We start from the raw sequence: 21368 nt of genomic DNA, 5'->3' as shown, positions 1-21368 counted from the left end.
ATATATCTGTAGATATTAATCTAATGAAAAATAATAGAGATTTGAGAGATAGTTAATGTAACAATATAATTAGTATTCTCTCCTATTGAAATTGAAAAAATAATAGAAACATGAGAAGAATGAGAAAGAAGAGGTGTGCAGAGAAACAAATGACCTGTTAGACAGCAGGGAGAAATGACCAAGGAAACCGTGAATGAGGCACCAGGCATTCACTCTTTGCTCTTACTGGGAGCCTTGTTCTGGCTCTGGACTCCAGGGAATGTGGGCAAAACAGCATACGTCTGAGCCAGTGAGTTCGGGCTTGGCTGACGGTGTAAGAATCCATAGTGAAACAAAGGAGAATGTGGTGGGAAAAAATCAGTTTAAGTTAGTTACATGGTACATGTAAAGGACGGCACATTCCTGACACCCGCTGAGCGCCTTTCAGGTGTCCTTTCCACAGATCCAAATGGGGCTCATTATCTCATGTGACCCTCCCTCCTCCTGAGGACAGGGGTCTCTGTATTCCTCAGCTGAGGGCTCCAGGAGGAGATATTGCCTGGTACAAAGCATGAGAATGAACAGGATCCAGGGCATTAAGGAAATCTGAGCGGAAGTGGATTCCTGTGAGAAGGAAACCGAGGACATGGCCGAGGGCATGAGTGGAGATGACCAACTAAATGGATTTTCATAAAAGAGACAGATGTGAACACTTTCCATGTGAAAATTGCCCTTTGTTTTCAAATCAAGCCCTTCTCTGCAGGGAAAGCTTGGGCAGAGCAGATACACACTGACACCATTGCTGGGGTCAGGGCTGTGCACTGTGCACACTATTCACACATTATTGTCGAGAAGCCACACACAGGAAGCATTCTTGTGTAATCTGAAGGGTGCATTCATTCATCTTGGCCCATCTGCATGGATGAATGTGCTTTCTCCTGGCCCATGTTCCTGATGGCAGGGCTGGCCACATCACAGGCATCTCAGTTCTGAGACATGTTTCAGAGCAGTGTCTCTTTCTTTTTGTAGGAGACCCATTCTGGCTGGTGTGTTCCTGAGATGCAGCTCCACAGCTTTACAGGGACCTAAACATGGCCAAGTTGAGAGTTGAAACCCTGGGGATGGGGAGGTGGGGAGAGACTAGGATCATTTATTCCCTGAGTGCTTTTCCAAGGGAGAGCCTGCTGGAGCTGTAGGTCCCCCTGGAGGGACTGAAGGAGCCACTGATTCTGCTGATGGACAGAGTGCACAGAGGTAATCCTTCTTGAGAAATCTGTGCCAGGGACTACAAGACTTCTTTACCCTAGACCAGCAACTTATTCTGTTTCAGCTTGACTTTATTGGAAAATAATTTCTACAAAGGAAAGAGGATGTGCACGCATCGTGGCTTAGTCCCTGACAGAACCCCCACAGAGAAATGACAGAGACTGGGCCATGAAGTCAGGCAGACAAAAGGACCATGCTCTCACCATGACTAGTCGAGCCATCCTGGGCAAGTGAAGGAAAGTTTTATAGCCTCAGCATCCTCAGGTCTAACATGGAGATGCCACTGCCCCCTTGGGCGCATTCCTTCAGCTCTGAATGTTTATAGCAGGATAGAGCTTGTTTGGCAAGGGGCAGGGCATATGCATATGCAAGATCAAAGAGTATTTTGTTTGTTTAATGAATCACTGTCATCACAGAAAACTATTTGCTTTCTCAAACTCAGGGAGAAATGCAAAAGTGGAAAGGGATGGTCCAGGTAGGAAAGGCACTCACTGACTGAAACAGAATAGAGACCAACATTTTCATTGCTAGTTTCTTTGTGTGTGTGTGTGTGTGTGTGTGTGTGTGTGTGGATGTGTTTGTGTCTGTGTTTGTGTGTGTGTGAGAGTGTATGTGTTTGACACAGGTCTCACCTTGTTGCTCAGGCTGGAGTGCAGTGGTACAATGATTATGCACTGCAGCCTCAATTTCCCAGGCTCAGGTGATTTTTCCACCACAGCCTCCCATAAAGCTGGAAGTACAGGTGTGTGTCACCATGCCTTGCTAATTTTTCATCAAGACATGTTTTTGTAGTGTTGCCCACACTGGTCTCAAACTACTCAGCTCAAGCAATCTACCTGCCTCAGCCTCCCAAAGTGCTGGAATTGCAGGCATGAGCCACCACACCTGGCACTCTTGCTAATTTTATTACAACATTATCAGATATCCTAAGTTACATCACAGAGTTACCTGCTCCTACTAGAAAATAGATTGATGGTTGAAACTCCCACCAATCCACATGAAACTCCCAGGATGGAAGTTCAAAAAAATACAATGAGCAAGAAGAAATGAAAATCGGAATTTTTCTCTACATAGCCTGTGAAGCTTCCACACCAAAGGGCAATTGCTCAGCGGAAGGGTTTTCTGGACATCACGAGGATAGAAACCACTCTGCTTTGCTCATCAGTTAGTCCAGTACCCCGTGAGGGACACTCATTCTCAATGGTTTTCATGAGAATATAGCACTGAGACCAAATCACGATTCAAACAACAAGCCCACACATGGAAAAAGCCACTGGAGCTCTGCAGAGCATGCAAGCCTGGGCCTGAGTAAAGGAAGGCATGCTGGACTGCGTCAGTGGAGGGAGGTCACCTCCCAGCAGGTAGAGCCGCAGTCCCCAACCTTTTAGGCACCAGCATCCAGTTTCATGGAAGACAATTTTTCTGTGTCCAGGGTAGGGGGGATGGTTTTCGAATGATTCATGCACATTACATATTTTGTGTACTTTATTTCTATGATATTTCCATTACTCCACACACTACACTGTGACCTCCACAATGTCTAATGTGCTGTCTTTCTTCCTCTTTAGAATAAGAGTCTGTGCCCCAGGAAGCAGGACTTCCCTCTCACCAGGGTACTTCCTGCTCTTGATGCCCTCACGTATAGATGCCACACTTACCGTTAGGAGCAGTCTCCTCTTTAAGCTCTTTAGAGAGGGTACTCTGTACTGTCACCAGGTTTCCCCCAGGGTCCCCAGAACAGAGATTTGCCTACTGGGTCTCAAAGAAGCTAAAACTGAATGGCAGTTCTTTGGTCCCAGACATTTACCAACAGACTACAAGTTATTTGTCTGCAGGATCTTACAGGGCATAGAGAGGATTCTCTTAAATGTGATATAGCCTCTTGCTGAGGAAAGTAAGTGCCTCTGTGTCTGTGTGAGAGTCAGTAAGTAGCATTTCAACTCTAGCCCCACCTCACACCAGACTGCTAACGTGGAGGGGTTGCTAAACACATCGTGCCTCCATTTTCCATCCTTAACACAATGAAGTTAAAATACCCATTTCTATTTTCCTAGAACTAAGGAAAGGATGAAATTAATTTAGATGAAGGGACCATTCAGTATCTCAGAGAGAAGCAGGTGCTTAGTCATCACTTTTGTGATGATGAATCTATAGAACTTACTGTATCTCTTCAGTTGCTTGGCCAGAGAGTAGACAGTAGCTTGACTTACAAGAAATTTCTCTTTGAGGTCTTGGAACTGCTGTTGGCTCTGTGCCAGCTGGGAGCACTGTAAGGCCATTTGACTTGTTGGGAGCTCGGACACGCCCATCCCTCTCCCTGCCTGAAAATTACATCACCAGAATACGCCCATTATCTAGCTCTGCCTTGGAAATCCCCTCTGAACTCAGCACTAAGCTCTGCACTCGGCACCTAGCCTGCTCACCAGAAATCCTGCCTGCCTACCAATAGCAGCTTGCTACGTCCATGTCCTGTTTGTCCACAGGCAATCAGAACGCCTTCCCTCCCTGTAAAACCCCACGCCTAAGAGAGGTCGGGCATAACTTCTCTGGCCTCTTTCCCAGGACCACAGAACCTCACCCAAGAGCCGAATAAATTGGTGTCTAATTGTTCTCATGCAGGCTTCAGTTTCCTCATTTTAAACTCGGCAATAAACCTCACAAGAGAAAAACCCTTATAACACAATTCCTGGTTGATTTATAGGATGTTCATTTCTGCCCTCTCCCTGGATAAATGTCCAGCAGATACCACATGCTGATGTTGGTGGCAGAAGAGGTATAACAGGGACTAGGGAGAAGAAACCAAAACACATGATGGGTCAAAAACAAGTGAAATCAAATAGGGTTAGTCAGCACTGAGGGATGACAACAGCTGGAATGGTTGACTTACGGTTAAGAAGAATTCCACCAATACCACAGAGTACTTAATCGCTAAAACAAAGTTTAGAATACCAGAGCTCAGAGCCAAAGGCACTGCCTGTAGCTCAGACTCTACAAGAGTGAGGGAGGTTAGCAGCCGGTGTCCCGGGTAACCATCTGCAGTCACAATAACAGAATTAGAAGGTGGGTGTGTCATGAAATCTTAGGAGCCATGCATTCCAATTGCCCAGGCTGTGCTGAAACCAAGGCCCCCTGATCTCACCTGAGAGTCACAGATGGGGATTATTTCCTCAGCAGTCCCTCTCAGTATTTGCTTACCCTTGTGGCAGTGCTGCAGACTCACCTCTTTCTTAATATGTCTAAGCGCATTCCTCTGTCCATCTCTTGTGTGTATAAAATCATGGAGACAGTTTCCCAGAAGGTTATATTTTCTTAGCGGTCTTCAGGAAGTCACCGCACCTTCTCTAAGTTAAAACAGATCTTAAGGCTTTTCCACACATGAAAGATGTCAGACTTTTAGACTGCCATGATAGCTTCTGTGTTCTGCATTTTTTGTTTCTGTACCTACTGAAAAGTTAATGAATAATTTATCTTTAAAAATATTTTCTCCCCTGACTCAGTGTTCTCCTCGCTGCATCCCATTGTTATGTTGATTTCTTTTCTCTCACTGAGGCAGCATCTTGGCTTTTCATTACACTTATGACCAGTTCACATCCCTAAGTGCAAAGCTCCTCCTCTATCTGTGGGTTTATTTGTTTCTTTGATGTCACTGACACTTTTTTCATACTTGTCACATATCAATATCATTCTGTCTCACAAGAGCTCTTTTCAAGGTATCAAGTGATCAAAATCATTTGTGTATATTCCCTGAAAACGTGTGTGACCATATACTTTGGGAAGTCTTGTAAACCTGATGCTATTTTGTTGTTTTCATTTAGTTTTCCCATGTATTGAAAGGAAAAGGAACAGAACCATGAACAGTTCTTATGGAATATTATTGGAGATAAAACGCACACACACACACACACACACACACACACACTTGCTATAACACCATTGATGTGTTGTTGCCTTCCCCCAGCAGAACCTGGCAAGATCATGGTGATGGTCGGGGTGGTTGATGATGCTCATTGTCTCTCACTGTGACCTGGTCTTGCTCCTCCACTTACCCTCGTGCTGCTGAAGCGTCTCCACACACCATCCAATTCCGTCAGTAATTGGGGCTCCTCTCAAAGCTCCCTGAAATGAGTCCAGGTCTCAGGATGTCAGACACATTCCAGATAAAAAAGCAACCCACACCGCAGAGCCACTGAACTCCAGCCTGGGTGACAGAGCAAGACTCTGACTGGTCAAGGTTTTTTGTGAATGGGCCGACACTACGGGGGCAGAAATGTTCTGTGGTCTGGACTCACTGCTGCAGGACTTGCCCTGGGACCTTCTTACCAAGAGCATCGGTGGAGCCTCCACTTCCAATGTCACTGTCGCCATGACTGCTAAGACGCTAGGCCTGCTGGTGGACAAAGAAGGTGTCCTCGGCAATTTCACCAATGAGAAATATCATGAAATGGCCTCCCACCTTCAGCGTTCCCAGTGCTGACCTCTGCATGGGCTGCGGGACAGGCTAGATGGACAGACACCTCCCCCTACCCATACCCCTCCTGTGTGTGGTTGGAAAACTTTTTTGTTTTGCAGATTTGAGTATTTTTTCCTGAGTAAAAAAGATTCTACTAAAAAAAGTTAAATAACCGCATATCATTTGAATCTGTATTCTTTGACTTCGATATATTTATGAATACTCACACCGGTCCTATTGTTCTGAAATTACTGTAGCTTTAAAATGAGGTTTGAAATCTAGCAGAGCAAGACCTCCAACCTATTACTTCTTCAAGACCAACTTGCCTATTCTAGGTTCTTCGATTTTCAAATACATTTTGAAACAAGCTTTTAAATTTCTCTAAAATCTCCTACTAGAAATATTAATCAGATTGTGTTGCTGTAATATGCTAACCAAATTGAGTCTTTTAGTCAATGAACATGATATGTATTTCTCTTCTTGAATTTCCCTCACCAATTACTTTTAGGGGACTTGTACCTGCTTCATTCAAGTCCAAGGCTCTAGAATGCAAAGTCCGGGCTCCTCCAAAGCACTTCTCTTGCTCTGAGACATTAGGTATGGCCTGTGGTTGCCAGCACCATCTTTGCAGAGAGGCCTCCCCTAGTCCTGGTGACATCACTGGCCTGGTTGGGACCAGGGGTTACCTCCGATCATTTCCCTGTGTGTCATAAAGACATAATAGTATTCAAGCTCAGTATGCCGTGCTCACTGAAATAACGGAAACGCACACCCTGCACAGTATCGCTCCTGTTAAAAACTCTGCTCATATTAGTTCTTGGGATATGTACTGACAAAAACTAATTTTTTTTCAATTGTGTAATACAATATGGAGAAGTTGAATAAAACATAGGTATAAATGCATCCATCTGTTAACATGTGAGCACTAGCTAGCACTAAATACCAGCTTCCAGAACCTTCCCACATGCCCCTTCCTCACCACAGACCCCTCCTACCCTTCACAACTACCACTACCTGATTTTCATGATGTTTGGTTCTTTATAATTTTCTGCTTCTCATGCCCCCATAATGGATCTAGGTTTTAACCTGTAATCATACATATATATTTTCTTATGCTTGGCTTTTTTTTTTTTCACTAAATGTTATGGATTTAACAGTCATCACTAATTCATCCACTTTCATTGCCAATGAAATATACCATAATCTGTTTATGCATATACTTGACGATGGGCATCTGGGCTGTTTCCCGTTTGTGGCTTACGCACTGCTGTGGTCATGCATGTAAGATGTCCAGGGGCATGGGAGCACCCATGTCCCTGCGTTACACACAAGGAATGGAATTCCAGTCCCTCTGTTTCACTGATCTAAGCCTTTTTGAGGTTAGGAAAAAATTGGGCTGGGTATAGTGGCACACACCACAGTCCCAGCTACTCAGGAGGCTGAGGTGGGAAGATTGTTTGAGACCTGAAGTTCGAGGCTGCAGTGAGCTATAATCACATCATTGCATGCCAGCCTGGGAGAAAGAGTGAGAGCCCAACCCCCTCAAAAAATAATAAAACGGGAATGTGAAAGTCCCCATAATCAAGGGAAGGGAAAAGGGAGGAAGGGATGAGAAGCTGTAGAAAGAAAGGAGGCTGGGGGTGCTTGACCAGGGCACAGAGTAGGGTCGGGGGCATTCCAGAGAAAGGGTCTGCCATTCTGAGGGTGACAAAAGAACCACCTTGATGGTCAGCTCATCCCCCACCTCCTCCTCCCTGTTCTTCCACATGTGCCTCCTTAGCCCTTTGCTCATCCATCTCCTCCTCCCCCTTCTTGTCATCCTGCTCCATCTTGTCCTATCTGGTTACTGCTTCTCCTCCACTCCCCCAGCTTCATCCCTCTAAAGCACACAGCCACAGGCTCTGGAGCACTGGAAGCTTTGCCCAGTCTGAGAGAAACACGAGGGAATATTTTCCAGCAGCAGCAGAAATGCGAAAGTACCTTTCTCTGGCCAGGATGTTTTTGAGGAAAGCAAGTAAGATTGCTTCGCCTGAGGCTCGGAGCCTCCACAGCCAACTCTCGCAGCCTGGGCAGTGCAGGCCTTAGGCTGACCCCTGGGATGGTGTGACCAAAAGTCAGGAACCTCTGGATATGCAGGGCTAACATCTGCCACAATCTTCCCGGAACTGAAACCACCAGGCATCTTGCGACATTACAGAGTTCCAAGGGAAAGCACCATGGCGCCCTTTGTGGCCTCCGTGGGGACTGCAAACAGAGAGTCCTAGGGACCCTCCTGGCCCTTGAAACTGTATAGGACAAAAGAGTAGGACCAACTTATTCTTTAAGTACAGTAGGCACCCAAACATATATTAATTTCTTTTAAAATCAGAGGGAAATGGAAGAAATCAGCAGGTTTAGTGCAAGTCCTTTGTTCTCAGTGGTCTCTAACAAGGAACATCCTCCTCCAGGTAAGGGGTCCTACCTGGAAGGCCCGGAGTGGAGTTCCTTCAGCTCTAGCAGTTCATCCTCTGTTCATCTTTCCTCTTTTTCATGCTGGAGGATTTCAGAGCTCAGGGCAAGAGTGTTTTTGAAGATCACAGTTGCTGCTTGTGTTAGGAGACATGAGGAAGAATTGCATTATGCATCCCATCAATGGCCCAATTTTCTCCCAGCCTACATGGATGAGCTGAAGTGAAATAACAGTTTAAGGAGGTCAAGTCACCAAAGAGGTTTCTATGGCCAAGGCAGCACTAGAGCAGCTCCTAAGTGAAACTCAGCATCACCACCAGGCAGCTACATCCTCAGCTCCATCGGCGCTGGAGTGTCATGGGTGAGAGGAGGGGAGAGATACAGCCATGAGGGGGAGGTGCAGGAACCCAAGAATGTGTGAGGAGAAACAGAAAGAAACAGTGAATACAACTGTTGAAAACAAAGGTGTTTTAAGTTATGTCATGAATCAGGAAGCTGTGATGACCTCCCTGTTGAAACAGAGTCCCTCGAGATGCCTCTCACCTGTCAGGAAGCCTCACAAGACCCCACATCACCATAGAGCTGTTGACCATGAACACAAGGTTCAGCAGGCCAGAGCTCCAAGCCATGTGACTTCCCCCTGAAAATCACATTGTGATGATTTATGAGGAACACTAATGAAATTAAGCTTATCACATATCATATATTGAGCAATTATGTACCAAGCTTATTAAAATTCATCACAGTCCTAGCCTGTAATTGCTCAGTGGGAATTCATCACAGTCCTAGCCCATAATTGCTCAGTGGGTAAAAGTTAATTTTTAGAGTGATGAATTATCTTTCAGTTACTGGTACAATATGAACTAATTTCTCAATGGGATAAATAGAGGCAGTATAAATAACTCTGTATAAAACTTTTAATAATAAATATAAAAATCATCCACTTCCCAGATAAATATAAAAGATAATTCATTAAGAACAAAGAGGACGGCTCAACTCCATTGCTCCGCAGAGAAACAAGGGTCTCTTTATGCGTGTCAATAAGCTGTACTTATCTTGACCTCTAAGTCCATGTAATAAAACAGAAAGCTTCAATTAATAAGTTAAGGTTTTTGGAGTTCAAAACAAAAACCACAAGCTAGCAGTGAAAACTGGCATCGTGCTTCTGCAGTCACAAATGGGCAGATGCAAAAGATTATATGGTTTGGGAAGGAAATTTGGCAACACATTGAGTTTAATCAGAACCTAAAGGCCACCGAGTATTTAACCTATAAGCTAACCATGACCCTACACGCGGATTATTCTGGTTTGACTTTGGCCAACACTCACTATTTTTTAAAACTTTTAGTTTCAGGAGTATGTGTGTGGGTTTCTTATATAAGCACATGTTGTATAGATTATTTCATTACCGAGGTACCGAAACTAATACCCGATAGTTACTTTTTCCGCTCCTCTCTCTCCTCCTACCCTCCACCCTCTGGGGCTTACACCCCAACCAAGACCCAACTCACTGGCTCAGACGCATGCGCTCTTGCCCATGTTCTGTTGAGTCCAGAGCCGGAACCAGGCTCCCAGTAAGAGTAAAGAGTGAATGCCTTGTGCCTCACTCATCGTTTCCTTGGTCATTTCTCTCTGATGTCTAACAGGTCATTTGTTTCTGAGCACTAGCATTTTTTTTTTTTTTAATTTTTTATTGGATTATAGGTTTTGGGGTACATGAGCAGAGCATGCAAGACAGTTGCGTAGGTACACACATGGCAGTGTGCTTTGCTTTTCTTCTCCCCTTCACCCACATTTGGCATTTCTCCCCAGGCTATCCCTCCCCACCTCCCCCTCCCACTGGCCCTCCCCTTTTCCCCCCAATAGACCCCAGTGTTTAGTACTCCCCTTTCTGTGTCCATGTGTTCTCATTTTTCATCACCCACCTATGAGTGAGAATATGCGGTGTTTCATTTTTTGTTCTTGTGTCAGTTTGCTGAGGATGATGTTTTCCAGATTCATCCATGTCCCTAGCATTTTTTAGCAGTATTATAAATTAAATTATGTAGATTGTGTTTAAACATGCTGATATTGCACACAATAAACCACAGTAAAATATAAACATAACTTTTGTATACACTGGAAGACCAAAAATTTTGTGTGACTCCCTTTATTATAATATTTAATTTATTGCGGTGGCCTGGAAATGAATCTGCATTATCTTTAAGGAGTGTGTGTGTGTGTGTGTGTGTGCGCGTGTGTGTACCTCATCAATAATGTACTCCAGGGGTAAGTTGGTAAATGTGACAATAAAGTCATTACACTTCTCTAGCTCATAGTCCACTAATACACATCTCATGTTCCACACTAATAAGTTCAGACATAACTTTTTTCAGGTTTCTTCTTTGTGAACCAGTTAAGCTTTAGGTAGATGACAAAGTAGAGGTTATGGGAGTTCGTGTAAGGTGACTGAAATAGGCTGAACAGCCAGATGTGGAGACACAGTCCAGCTGTCCAAGTAATTTTTACATAGAACTTATTGTACATATTTGTATCCATGTAAACAAATACTTATGTAGGTCAGGAGACATGGCAGTCTTCCTTGTTAAAAAAGACACTTTAAATTCAGAAGAGGCACTTTTCTATTTTAATGCTGCCCTATAAAATTGAGGAGTGCCCTTTGCCATCCTCTTGGAGAAAAAGTGAGGCATCAGGGTGAATAGTTTTCATGACGTCATGCACTGTTCATAATGACTCTTCCAAATGTTACTCATTATTACATAGCATAGTTCCTACACATTTTGTTGATCTAGTTTCTAGTAAAAGATCACTTGCATTTACTTTTTATATCTCTACTAACCCATGTGCATGTACACACATACACAAAAAGCCATGACCAGTATTTTTGTTTTATAAATGTAATCTATAGACTTTGAAATAGCTGTGGAAGAATTGAGAAAATAGCCTACTGGCTTAAGTGAGAAAGAAGAAAGATCAAAACAAATATGAGGCACAATCTTCTCTTGTTTTAAGGAATAAGTGAGCATTCTGCCAGGCCTCTAGCTGCAGGCCTCTGGAAAAAGTCCAGCCAGATCTCTAGGATCTTCTCTTGAGCACAACACACAATTTAGAGAAAGTTTAGAATTCAAACTCAAGGGAGGGTTTGACGCTTTGGACTCTGGAGAGGTTGAGAATTAGGAACTCTGGAGGTGGGCTGGCTTCTCCTAGTAGATCTCCCCGGGTGTGGTCCCTCCTTGCTCCAGCATTCACTCTTTTGTCAACACTCTTGCAGCACCTGCCTCAGCTTCTGCCTAACAGATGGCTTCTGGCTTGCTCAGGTTAGGAAACCATGGCTCTCCATGTGTACTCTAATTTAGGACACCTGAGTGGGGATAACCACAAACCACGCTACACCTGAGAAGCTTGGTTACTTTCGCCTGGGTCTTCTGTGCCTGCCATTTGTCATTGATTTATAATCCTGTTACCTACTTAATTAGTCACAAGCAGAGTACCGAATTTTGGAAGGGAGATTTCACCCTGTTCAAATGCAGTAAGTCCATATGGAAGTAAAAAAGAGGGAAGGTACCTAGGTCACTTCTCAGGCATACTTTAATCTATGTCTTGAGCCCAGATACGGTAGCAAACTCCATACCAGAGCACATATGCCTGACAATAGCTGAACATGAAGGCTACCCCCAACTATTAAGCCATTCTACATTCTATAGAGCATGTAAGTGTTCTGGGGTTAGTGTCAATATTAGGTGGGGCTAATGCCTCATGACATAGAGTATTGGGAAGGACAATGGTAAAATTAGTGGAGTCATAGCCAGCAGAGTGAACAGTTTTCAGGATGCCTCACAATGTAGGAAAAAAGTGATGGTAGGACATGGCCATGCCTAACCTAAGGTAACCAAAAGTAGTCCCAATAATACAACAAAAAACAGAATGTGAAAGGATGAAATTGTTGCCTTTGTACTTACATTGCCTGCCAACTTCTGACCCCTACTACTACGTAAAATACAAGAGCAGTCTATTTGGTTTATTTTCTCTAGCAGATCCCTCTCTGCTTGTGGTTCTGTTTGAAGGATAGAAAATATACTCACATGTCCTTGTGAATACAAATTGTATCTGATTTGTGAATTATGTGAAGATTTGAGTAAGAAAATAAAGTGATACTAACCTTAATTAAATCCAAATCTCCACCTGCCCCCAAACGTGAACCAGACTTTGTAATTTGTTCTTGCACATTCCTCTCGGATTCCCTTTTTCAAAACCAATATTCTAGATTCTCAATGTGTTAGTTTTGCATCTTTAGTCTTTTAAAAATTTTGACATTAAATGCGTAACTCATTGTATTTATTTATTTGTTTGTTTATTTTGGAGACAGAGTCTTGTTCTATCACCCAGCCTGGAGTTGGAGTGCAGTGGCACGATCTTGGCTCACTGCAACCTCCACCTGCCAGGTTCAAGTAATTCTCCTGCTTCAGCCTCTTAAGTATCTGAGATTACAGGCATCCACCACCATGCCTGGCTAATATTTTGTATTTTTAATAGACATGGGGTTTCACCATGTTGTTCAGGCTGATCTCAAACTCCTGACCTGAGGCGATCCACTGGTCTTGGCCTCCCAAAGTGCTGGGATTATAGGCATGAACCACTGTGCTTGGCCCTATTTGGGAGATTTTTAAATTTGCCTTTAAAGCTGTTTACTGAAATATAATATAAATACTTGCAAGTAAATCACAGTGTAGGTCAAATCATTTAAACACATTGCATTGTGTAACTAGCACCCTAGATCAAAACCCTCAGAAGCCTTTTCATGTTTCCTTTCAGTTTCTATTCTCTTCCAAAATACTGACAAATATAACTAATTTAAAAAAATTTTTTTCCCCTCAAATATATGTGTAGTATTGGATCCACTATTAATATGCTTTCCATGGTTAAACAACCTTTGTTTTTTTAGGCCTAAACTGCAGTCCAGTTACATTTAAAGCACATCTCTATAGCCTTATTTTGGTGAGTTTAATAGCTATTTTCAGAAGTGTACAGTAATTTGGATCCAAAGATATAAGCAAATGGAAAATTTACTTCTAACATACTCTAGGAGATTTTCCACAAACTAATTACCCTTGACTTTAATGAAATGTAACCTCCGTGTAAATATAACTTAATAGCCAACCTATCAAATGAATTCCTTTAAGTCATGATAGTCTACTGGCATGCCAAATTGATTTAACAGTGTGCATTTTTCACGCTTGTGAAGTAGATAAAATTTCATTGTATATCTTGAAGTTTGGATTTCTCTTATCGCGCCATTGCACTCCAGCCTGGGTAACAAGAGCGAAACTCCGTCTCAAAAAAAAAAAAAAAAAGACTCAAAATAAAAGTGAGCCTTTCGGAGGTTGCGGTGAGCCGAGATCGCGCCATTGCACTCCAGCCTGGGTAACAAGAGCGAAACTCGGTCCAAAAACAACAACAACAAAAAAGGCCTTTATTTCACCCAGCTGAAACGAGTTTTTTTTTTTTTTTTTTGAGATGGAGTTTCGCTCTTGTTACCCAGGCTGACTCGTTTCAGCCGGATGAAATAAAGGCGTCACTTCTATTTTGAGTCTTTTCTTCTGTATTGCGGGCAAAGGAGAGTCTTGCAACTTTGTTGCTAATAGATTCTCTGTCTTGCAGATGCCTAATGGTAGCTGGGCCAAGCCGAGATCGCGCCATTGCACTCCAGCCTGGGTAACAAGAGCGAAACTCGGTCTCAAAAAAAAAAAAAAAAAAGTGACGCCTTTATTTTCATCCAGCTGAAACGAGTCAGCCTGCTCATATCCTTGGCCCACTTTTGAATGTTTTTTTTTTTTTTTTTCTTGTAAATCTATTTTAGTTCTTTGTAGATTCTGGATATTAGCCCTTTGTCAGATGGGTAGATTGCAATTTTTTTCCCCATTCTATTGGTTACCGGTTCACTCTAATGACTGTTTCTTTTGCTGTAAAGAACCTCTGAAGTTTAATTAGATCCCATTTGTCTGTTTTGGCTTTTGTTGTCATTGCTTTTGGTGTTTCAGCCATGACGTCCTTGCCTATGCCTATATATGGTCTTGCCTAGGTTTTCTTCTAGGGTTTTTATGGTGTTAGGTCTTATGATTAAGTCTTTAGTTCATCTGGAGTTAATTTTAGTGTAAGGTATCAGGAAGGGGTCCAGTTTCTGCTTTCTGCACATGGCTAGCCAGTTTTCACAACGCCATTTATTAAACAGGGAATCCTTTCTCCATTGCTTGTTTTTGTCAGGTTTGTCCAAGATCAGATAGTTGTAGATGTGTGGTATTGCTTCTGAGGCCTCTGTTCTGTTCCATTGGTCTGTATCTCTGTTTTGGTACCAGTACCATGCTGTTTTGCTTACTGTGAACTTGTAGTATAATTTGAAGTCAGGTAGAGTGATGCCAATACCTTAAGAAAATAAAATCTATATGTTGGAAAACCTAAACTGTCACATTTAAATTAGAACAACCCTATTTTTATGGACTATTAAAATTATTTCTAAGAAATAACATTATATAATTAATTTATGAATATGTCATTCTTAGCTTTTTTTGAAGTGCTCATTCTATAAAGTTTAATTGTATAAGTCGCCTCAGAAGCATCTAATTTCCAAAATGTTCAATTATAAGCCAATGCAAGTCTAGCTGCTCGCAGCTCAAAAGCCAAAATGGTGCAGATTGTAGGTCTTCACATCTTTTGATGACTCTCTTGAATTACTGTCTACCCAGAGTTCCATTTGGCATCAACTTGACTGCAACTGGGTTGTAGATTATCTACTTTGAGACAATCTCTAGGCGAGGGAGTGTTCTGCAGTTGGGTCTCCATGTCTGGTTTGCTCCATGCCTGGTATACTAAACAAGTATATCATTAGATAAGTATGCATGGTATAAGGGAGCGTCTGGTGAGAAAGGGAAATAAAGAATTTTAAGGTGCATTTCAAAGCTATGTTTTGAGTTTAGAGAAAATCATTTAAAAGGCATTTTAAAGATAAGATATTCAGTTATACTCTCCAAAGTGATTTCTTCTGCAATATTATTGATCAGTTAAACTATGTTGCACATCAACATTTCTGCATGTTATTTTCAATAAATATAAAATGATAGGGTTGTAAGATATAGATAATTACATTTTACATATGCTTGGGTACATTTGATTTCTTAACATCTTCCACTTTTCAGATACATTAAGTGCTAACTCATGACAATGGCACAGCTGTATAATATTTTTTGTTGTTTATTTATTGAAACAGGGTCTTGCTGTTGCCCAGGCTGGACTGCAGTGGTATGATCATGGCTCATTGTAGACTCAACCTTCCAGGCTCAAGCAAGTCTCCTGTCTCAGCCTTGTGAGTCACTGTGGATACAGGCATGCACCACCACAGCTAGTTAATTATTTTAAATTTTTATTTATGTAGAGATGGAATCTCACTATGTTACCCAGATTTGTGTAAAATATTTAATAGAGAAAATACCATGGACACAAACTGAGATAGAAGTTTGAATCCTAGAGCACCACTCTCTATAGTTTCAAAGCAAGTGTGTCACTTCGATGTTTAAATAGTTATCATAAGATTTTCAACATGACACCGTGCCAGCTGGTCCTAAGCTATATAGCTAATGTGTTTCATATTTATAATCAAAAAGTATTTTTCCAATTTATTATAGAGAACACAAGTTAAGAAAGAATCTGAACAGTAAAAGTATCCCATGTTCAAAAACTTTTTGTAAAATTCTAGGTTAAAAAATATATTTAAAGTTTTTCTCTTGTAGGTGTTCTCAGCTTCTTTACTTTTTATAAGGGGTTATATTTCATGGATTTTATCTAAATTTATTTGGCAAAGTGGCTTTTTCCCCTTGAAGCATTTGAGCTATGTAAACATAATGAATACTTCAAAAGGAGACACTATGTTCATTTCTAACATAAAATAATAAAGGAAGAAAGGAAAGGAATGTTAAATAGTATTCTTGTGGTGTAAAATTTTATCCCATGGTGAAATTATTTGCTCAAATCTTAATACTTGAAAAAGATGCAAAGCAATCAAGTCTTGCCTATAAAACATGCACTTGGTCAATGTCAAGTTATACAATATATAGAATTTGGCTCTTCCCAACTGATAATAAAATGTATGTGTAGAATACATAAGTGCAAACCATAAAAGGTATGTTTCATATTTTTGTATTTGTAAAGATGTGATGAAATTCCAGAAGATTTTTCTGAATTCCTGGAGAGTTCCAAAGTCACATCTGCAATACTGCAATATTTAAACTGTTTATTGCAACACTGTGCTCAAGTACCTGCACACCCTCTCTGTGACAGATCCCCCAAAATGTGGAACTATTGTTGTAACTATACAATTTTTTTTGAGACAGAGGCTCACTCTGTCCTCCAGGCTGGAGTGCAATGGCTTCATCTCAGCTCACTGCAACCTCCACCTCCAGGGTTCTAGTGTTTCTCCTGCCTCAGCCTCCCACGTAGTTAAGTTTACAGGTGCCTGCCACTATGCCTGGCTTACTTTTTTTTTTTTAGTAGAGACAGGGTTTCACCATGTTGGCCAGGCTGGTCTCGAAGTCCCTACCTCTGGTGATCCACCTACCTCGCCCTCCCAAAGTGCTGGGATTAGAGGCATGAGTCACTACACTCAGCCTATAAAAGATTTCATATCACTTATTCTATTCATCATTGTATATAATTAACATGTCACAATCACATATGATAAACAGCTCTGGTTTTAAGAAGTTAATAGATGTCCTTTTTAAAAATTTAATTACATTAGTTCTAAACATATCTAATTCTCAGAAATTCAGTTCAATGTCTTCCTTCATTCTTCTCACCCTAAAAATCTGTTTTCAATATGCTTTTCTTCTTTTTCCTCTTTCTGATCCTGGGAGGATGTTGGTTCTACTAACAGTAGTAATACTGATGATATTAATAATTTTGACAACAGTAATTGAGCAGAATAGGATAGCATTACTTTTGACCCTCATTACTTTAAGTGCTTAGACAGGGACAAACTACATTGTTACTCTTTATCTCCAACTTGAACTTTAAAGCTGGTTTTTCAACTGCCTTAGATTATTTTTGATTCAGATTTCTACATGCAGTAGCCACAGGAAATGAGCACTGAAATCAGTTTCAAAAAACACTGATGATCTTTATTTATCATTTATATACTGTCAACTGGTAATCTTTTTGAGTTATATTTCTGATCATCTATGAAATGCACTTACATCACAGTGTTTATGTGTGAATATATACCTGGTATGTAAATTAAATAACATATCCATTAAATGTATCTGACCATTCTCTGTACATATTTTGGAATTTATATAATGTCTAAAAAGTTCATATCTCTCTTCCCATGTTTCTTTTTTTCTCTTTTTAAAGTTTCATTAGCTTCATTATTTCACCCTAACTAGTTTTCTATATATTCCTTTAATTTCTATCTTTAGTCTTTCTCCTTTCTGCTTCTCATCTTTTCCATGGTACATTTAAAGTTAAAGTTTTGATTTTCTTTATTCAAATGTTTTATGTAGGCATTCATATCTCTCATTAAATAACTTTTATCTTGAGTTTTCTATTAATATCTCATAATAAAAATATTGCTTAGTTATCCAGATTAGAAATTTCATTTGATTTTTTTAAACCTTTTTGTCATTCAGTGGTTCTTGTCCCTGTCTACACTTTGGTCTCACCAAAGAAACTCAAAATAAACAAAGAAACAAAACCACAAAGCAAAGTTAAGTGAAGTAAATCAGTCGCACAGAAAAAAGAAAAGCATGGCATCACTTACGTGAGGAATATGGAGTGATCAAATTCATGGAGACAGAAAGTAGAATGGTGGGTGCTGGGGGATAGGGTTTGGGAAGAGAAGGCTTAGAAATTTTTAATGTGTACAGTTTTAGTTTTGCAAGAAGAAAAGAGTTCTAAAAATGAATGGGAATAATTGTTGCACACAATGTGAATGTGTTTAATATCACTGAATTGTACAGTTAAAAATGGTTAAGATGCTAAATGCTATGTTTCTTGCCACTATTAAAAATAATTTCTCATTCAGTATGATATTGGCTGTGGGTTTGCCATAAATAGCTTTTATTATTTTGAGATATGTTCCATCAATACCTAGTTTATTGAGAGTTTTTAGCATAAAGGGCTGTTGAATTTTGTTGAAGGTCTTCTCTGCATCTATTGAGATAATCATGTGGTTTTTGTCTTTGGTTCTGTTTATGTGGTGGATTACATTTATTGACTTGCATACGTTGAACCAGCCTTCCATCCCCAGGATGAAGCCTAATTGATTATAATGGATAAGTTTTTGACATGCTGTTGCAATCAGCTTGCCAGTATTTTATTGGCAAGATTTTTCATCTATGTTCATCATGTATATTGGCCTGAAGTTTTCTTTTTTGGTTGAGTCTCTGCTGGATTTTGGTATCAGGATCTGGAAACCATCATTCTCAGCAAACTGACACAAGAACAGAAAATCAAACACCAAATGTTCTCACTCATAGGCAAGTGTTGAACAATGAGAACACATGGACACAGCAAGGGGAGCATCACACACTGGAGTCTGTTGGGGGAGAATAGGGGAGGTATGGTGGGAAGTAGGGAGGTTGGGGAGGGATAACACAGGGAGAAATGCCAGATAGGGTAATGGGGGGATGGAAACAGCAAACCACATTGCCATGTATGTACCTATGCAACAATCCTGCATGTTCTGATCATGTACTCCAGAACCTAAAGTGCAATTATATATATATATATATATATAAATTTTCTAAAAACTTAAGAAAATATATGTACAATTTAACTATGAAATTTTTGGCTGTACCCAAAAGAAAACCCAATCCATTGAATTTCTGTTTAGAGAAATTAGAATATAAAGTTTAAAATGCTTAAAGATTTTTTTAAACTACACACAGAGTTTCAAAAGATGCCTAGAACTCCATCCCAACAATTAAATCAGCCTCTGGATCAGAGTCCTGGGCATCAGTAAATTTTAAAGTCTTCTGAGATTTATTATGTAATCAGGTTTTGGAGACAGTGTTTGACATTTTCACTTTTTTACTTCCCCATGTACACATTCAGATATCACATTCTATAAAATCAGTATATTCACCATTGAGAAATTGTGAAGTAGTACTTTTGTCAGTCATTAGAATGCATTAAATATAGATGCAACTCAATTAATATTCACTATTAGAATAACAGAGAAAGTATCTTAAAGGCCAGAGTGGTGAGAAATACACATTTGATAAATGCATATTTAAATCTGAAAATGTAAATAGAGAATATTATTATTTTTGTAGCTTTTATTAACATGAGGAAGAAGCAAAAATATAATCTTGAAATTATATTTAAATAAAATTCATTCGCCTTTTCCCTACTTCTTAAATTATGGATACTAGAAAAGTTTAAAATCACCCTTTTGGTTCACTTTATATGTATTTTGAACAGAAAAATAATATTTAAAAGGTAAAGGATATTGTAGTTTTACGTATGTTGCTCTGTATAACATCATTGGTGAAGGTGAAGTGAAAAGATAGATAAGAAAATACATTTAAAAAAATTTTTTAGGAATTGGTAGTAATTAAATGTTTTCCAAAAATTTAAAAGGTGGAAAAAAAAACGGGAAAGCTGTAGTTGTAGAATATTCCTAGAACATTAGCAAATAATAGACTGCGATATGTTACATTAGCATGTTTTATTTTTTATTCTTTTAGTAATGAGAGTTTTTGAATCATTGTCAGGTGAATAGGCAAACTACAGTAAACTACTAAAGTTGGGAAAATTGAATACTATTTTTCAACTGTCAAATCAGATAAGATTTCAAATGATAGACCACGAAGGAAACGGTGCTGTGAGATGAAGTCATGAACCACATGTGATTATCATGCATCTGAGATATTTCTGCAAATTGCAATGTGTTAAAATATCTTAGTTTTTATATTTATTCCATTTTGATATAAATGCTTTAGACATGTTAAGATAAATAAAATGTATACTTAAAATTCATTTCACCTTTTCCCTACTTCTTAAATTATGGATACTAGAAAAGTTTAAAATCACCCTTTTGGTTCACTTTATATGTATTTTGAACAGAGCTATTCTATGGTTTGCAGTGTAGAAAATGTCATATTTTTCACATTTTATTTTTGCAAATGAATATTGAAAATAAAAATGTATGCCTCAAAACGGCTAACGGTTTTTTCAAATTTTAAATATTTTCCCATCTCTCTATCAGCTGATTAAAACTCATTTGTAGGTAAGAGTGACAAACATGATGGTTACTGAGCATTGGGTCTACCTTCTGAATACTAAGCCATAGCTCAGGTCAAAGTGCCTGTGTATGCCTCTTCTGATGGACTAAGTTAACTCTCAGGAGGCTCTCCGTTTAGCCAGCCATGGAAAATGGTGGTAGATGCTACCACAGCACTTTTCCATTTCAGTTCAAGCTAGAATTTGTTGTTACTTGTTTTTCTGGATTTTTTTGCTCTTCCACAGACACATATGCATATGTGAATTTTATAATTAAAACCTATAAATTTTAAGTAAAAAAATAATTCAAATCTCCCATAATAAGATATAGGACTAAGATATATTAATGAAGTAATTTATGATTTATCTAATAGGGTAGCAATATTAAACTATTTTGGTACTCAGTTGTTTTTTGATTAAACCATATGAAATAGTGTCAGCAGTTTACAAAAGTACAAAATGTTGAAGTTGTGATGGGGAGACTGGATGTTTGCGTGGTTAACATTTCACCCCCTGCCGCACTGTTGAAGGCACATCTGCTGAATGATAAGCCACAGAGTTTGCATTTCTTCCTGGCTACTTATAAGAAAATATATTTGGAGAGTAGTTGTGAAAGCATACGAGTATAATTTAAAAATTAAAAAACAATTGTCAAATATAAGTGTAACTCTGTTTAGTAAATTTAAAGTAATTGCATTTTATCATTAAAAAATAATATCCGGAGTCACGATGATGGCGGCCACCATCCTGTGGTGAGCTAGCGGATTCCTTGCTTGCCTCGCAGAGCCCCTCGCGCCTCCTGCATTCTCAGTGGCTGGCGCCCGGCAGTGAGGAGCTCGCGGGGAAGGCCGCAGTCCCGGTAGCAGCGGCACTGCTCGGAGCAAGGGCTCGGGGAGAGTCCCCTCCGCTGGGTGAATGTGACAAGCCCCCACTCCCACCGCCTTCCTCCCCACAGCGC

The 21368-nt window shown here is 40.1% G+C and overlaps 1 protein-coding gene across 8 annotated transcripts in view; it reads right to left on the bottom strand.

The window, feature by feature from the left end:
- The window catches only part of LOC128928221 (uncharacterized), a 149501-nt gene that overhangs the window by 34942 nt on the left and 93191 nt on the right, over window positions 1-21368 (bottom strand). For 2 of the 8 annotated variants that reach the window (XM_078332437.1, XM_078332438.1), the window contains exons 7-9: window positions 8157-8277; window positions 7676-7980; window positions 3407-6395 (exon numbers count right to left, since the gene is read on the bottom strand). In XM_078332437.1, the coding sequence (XP_078188563.1) occupies window positions 3407-3554 (148 nt within the window). In that variant the 5' untranslated portion in view covers window positions 3555-6395; window positions 7676-7980; window positions 8157-8277. Of the gene's footprint in view, window positions 1-226; window positions 6396-7675; window positions 7981-8156; window positions 8281-21368 lie in introns of those variants that run through there. The other 6 variants (XM_078332435.1, XM_078332434.1, XM_078332433.1 and 3 more) reach the window with 6 other exon arrangements.

Source organism: Callithrix jacchus, chromosome 7 (genome assembly GCF_049354715.1).
Source record: "Callithrix jacchus isolate 240 chromosome 7, calJac240_pri, whole genome shotgun sequence".
Lineage (NCBI taxonomy): Eukaryota > Metazoa > Chordata > Mammalia > Primates > Cebidae > Callithrix > Callithrix jacchus.
This window is presented reverse-complemented; position numbering and strand designations above follow the sequence as displayed.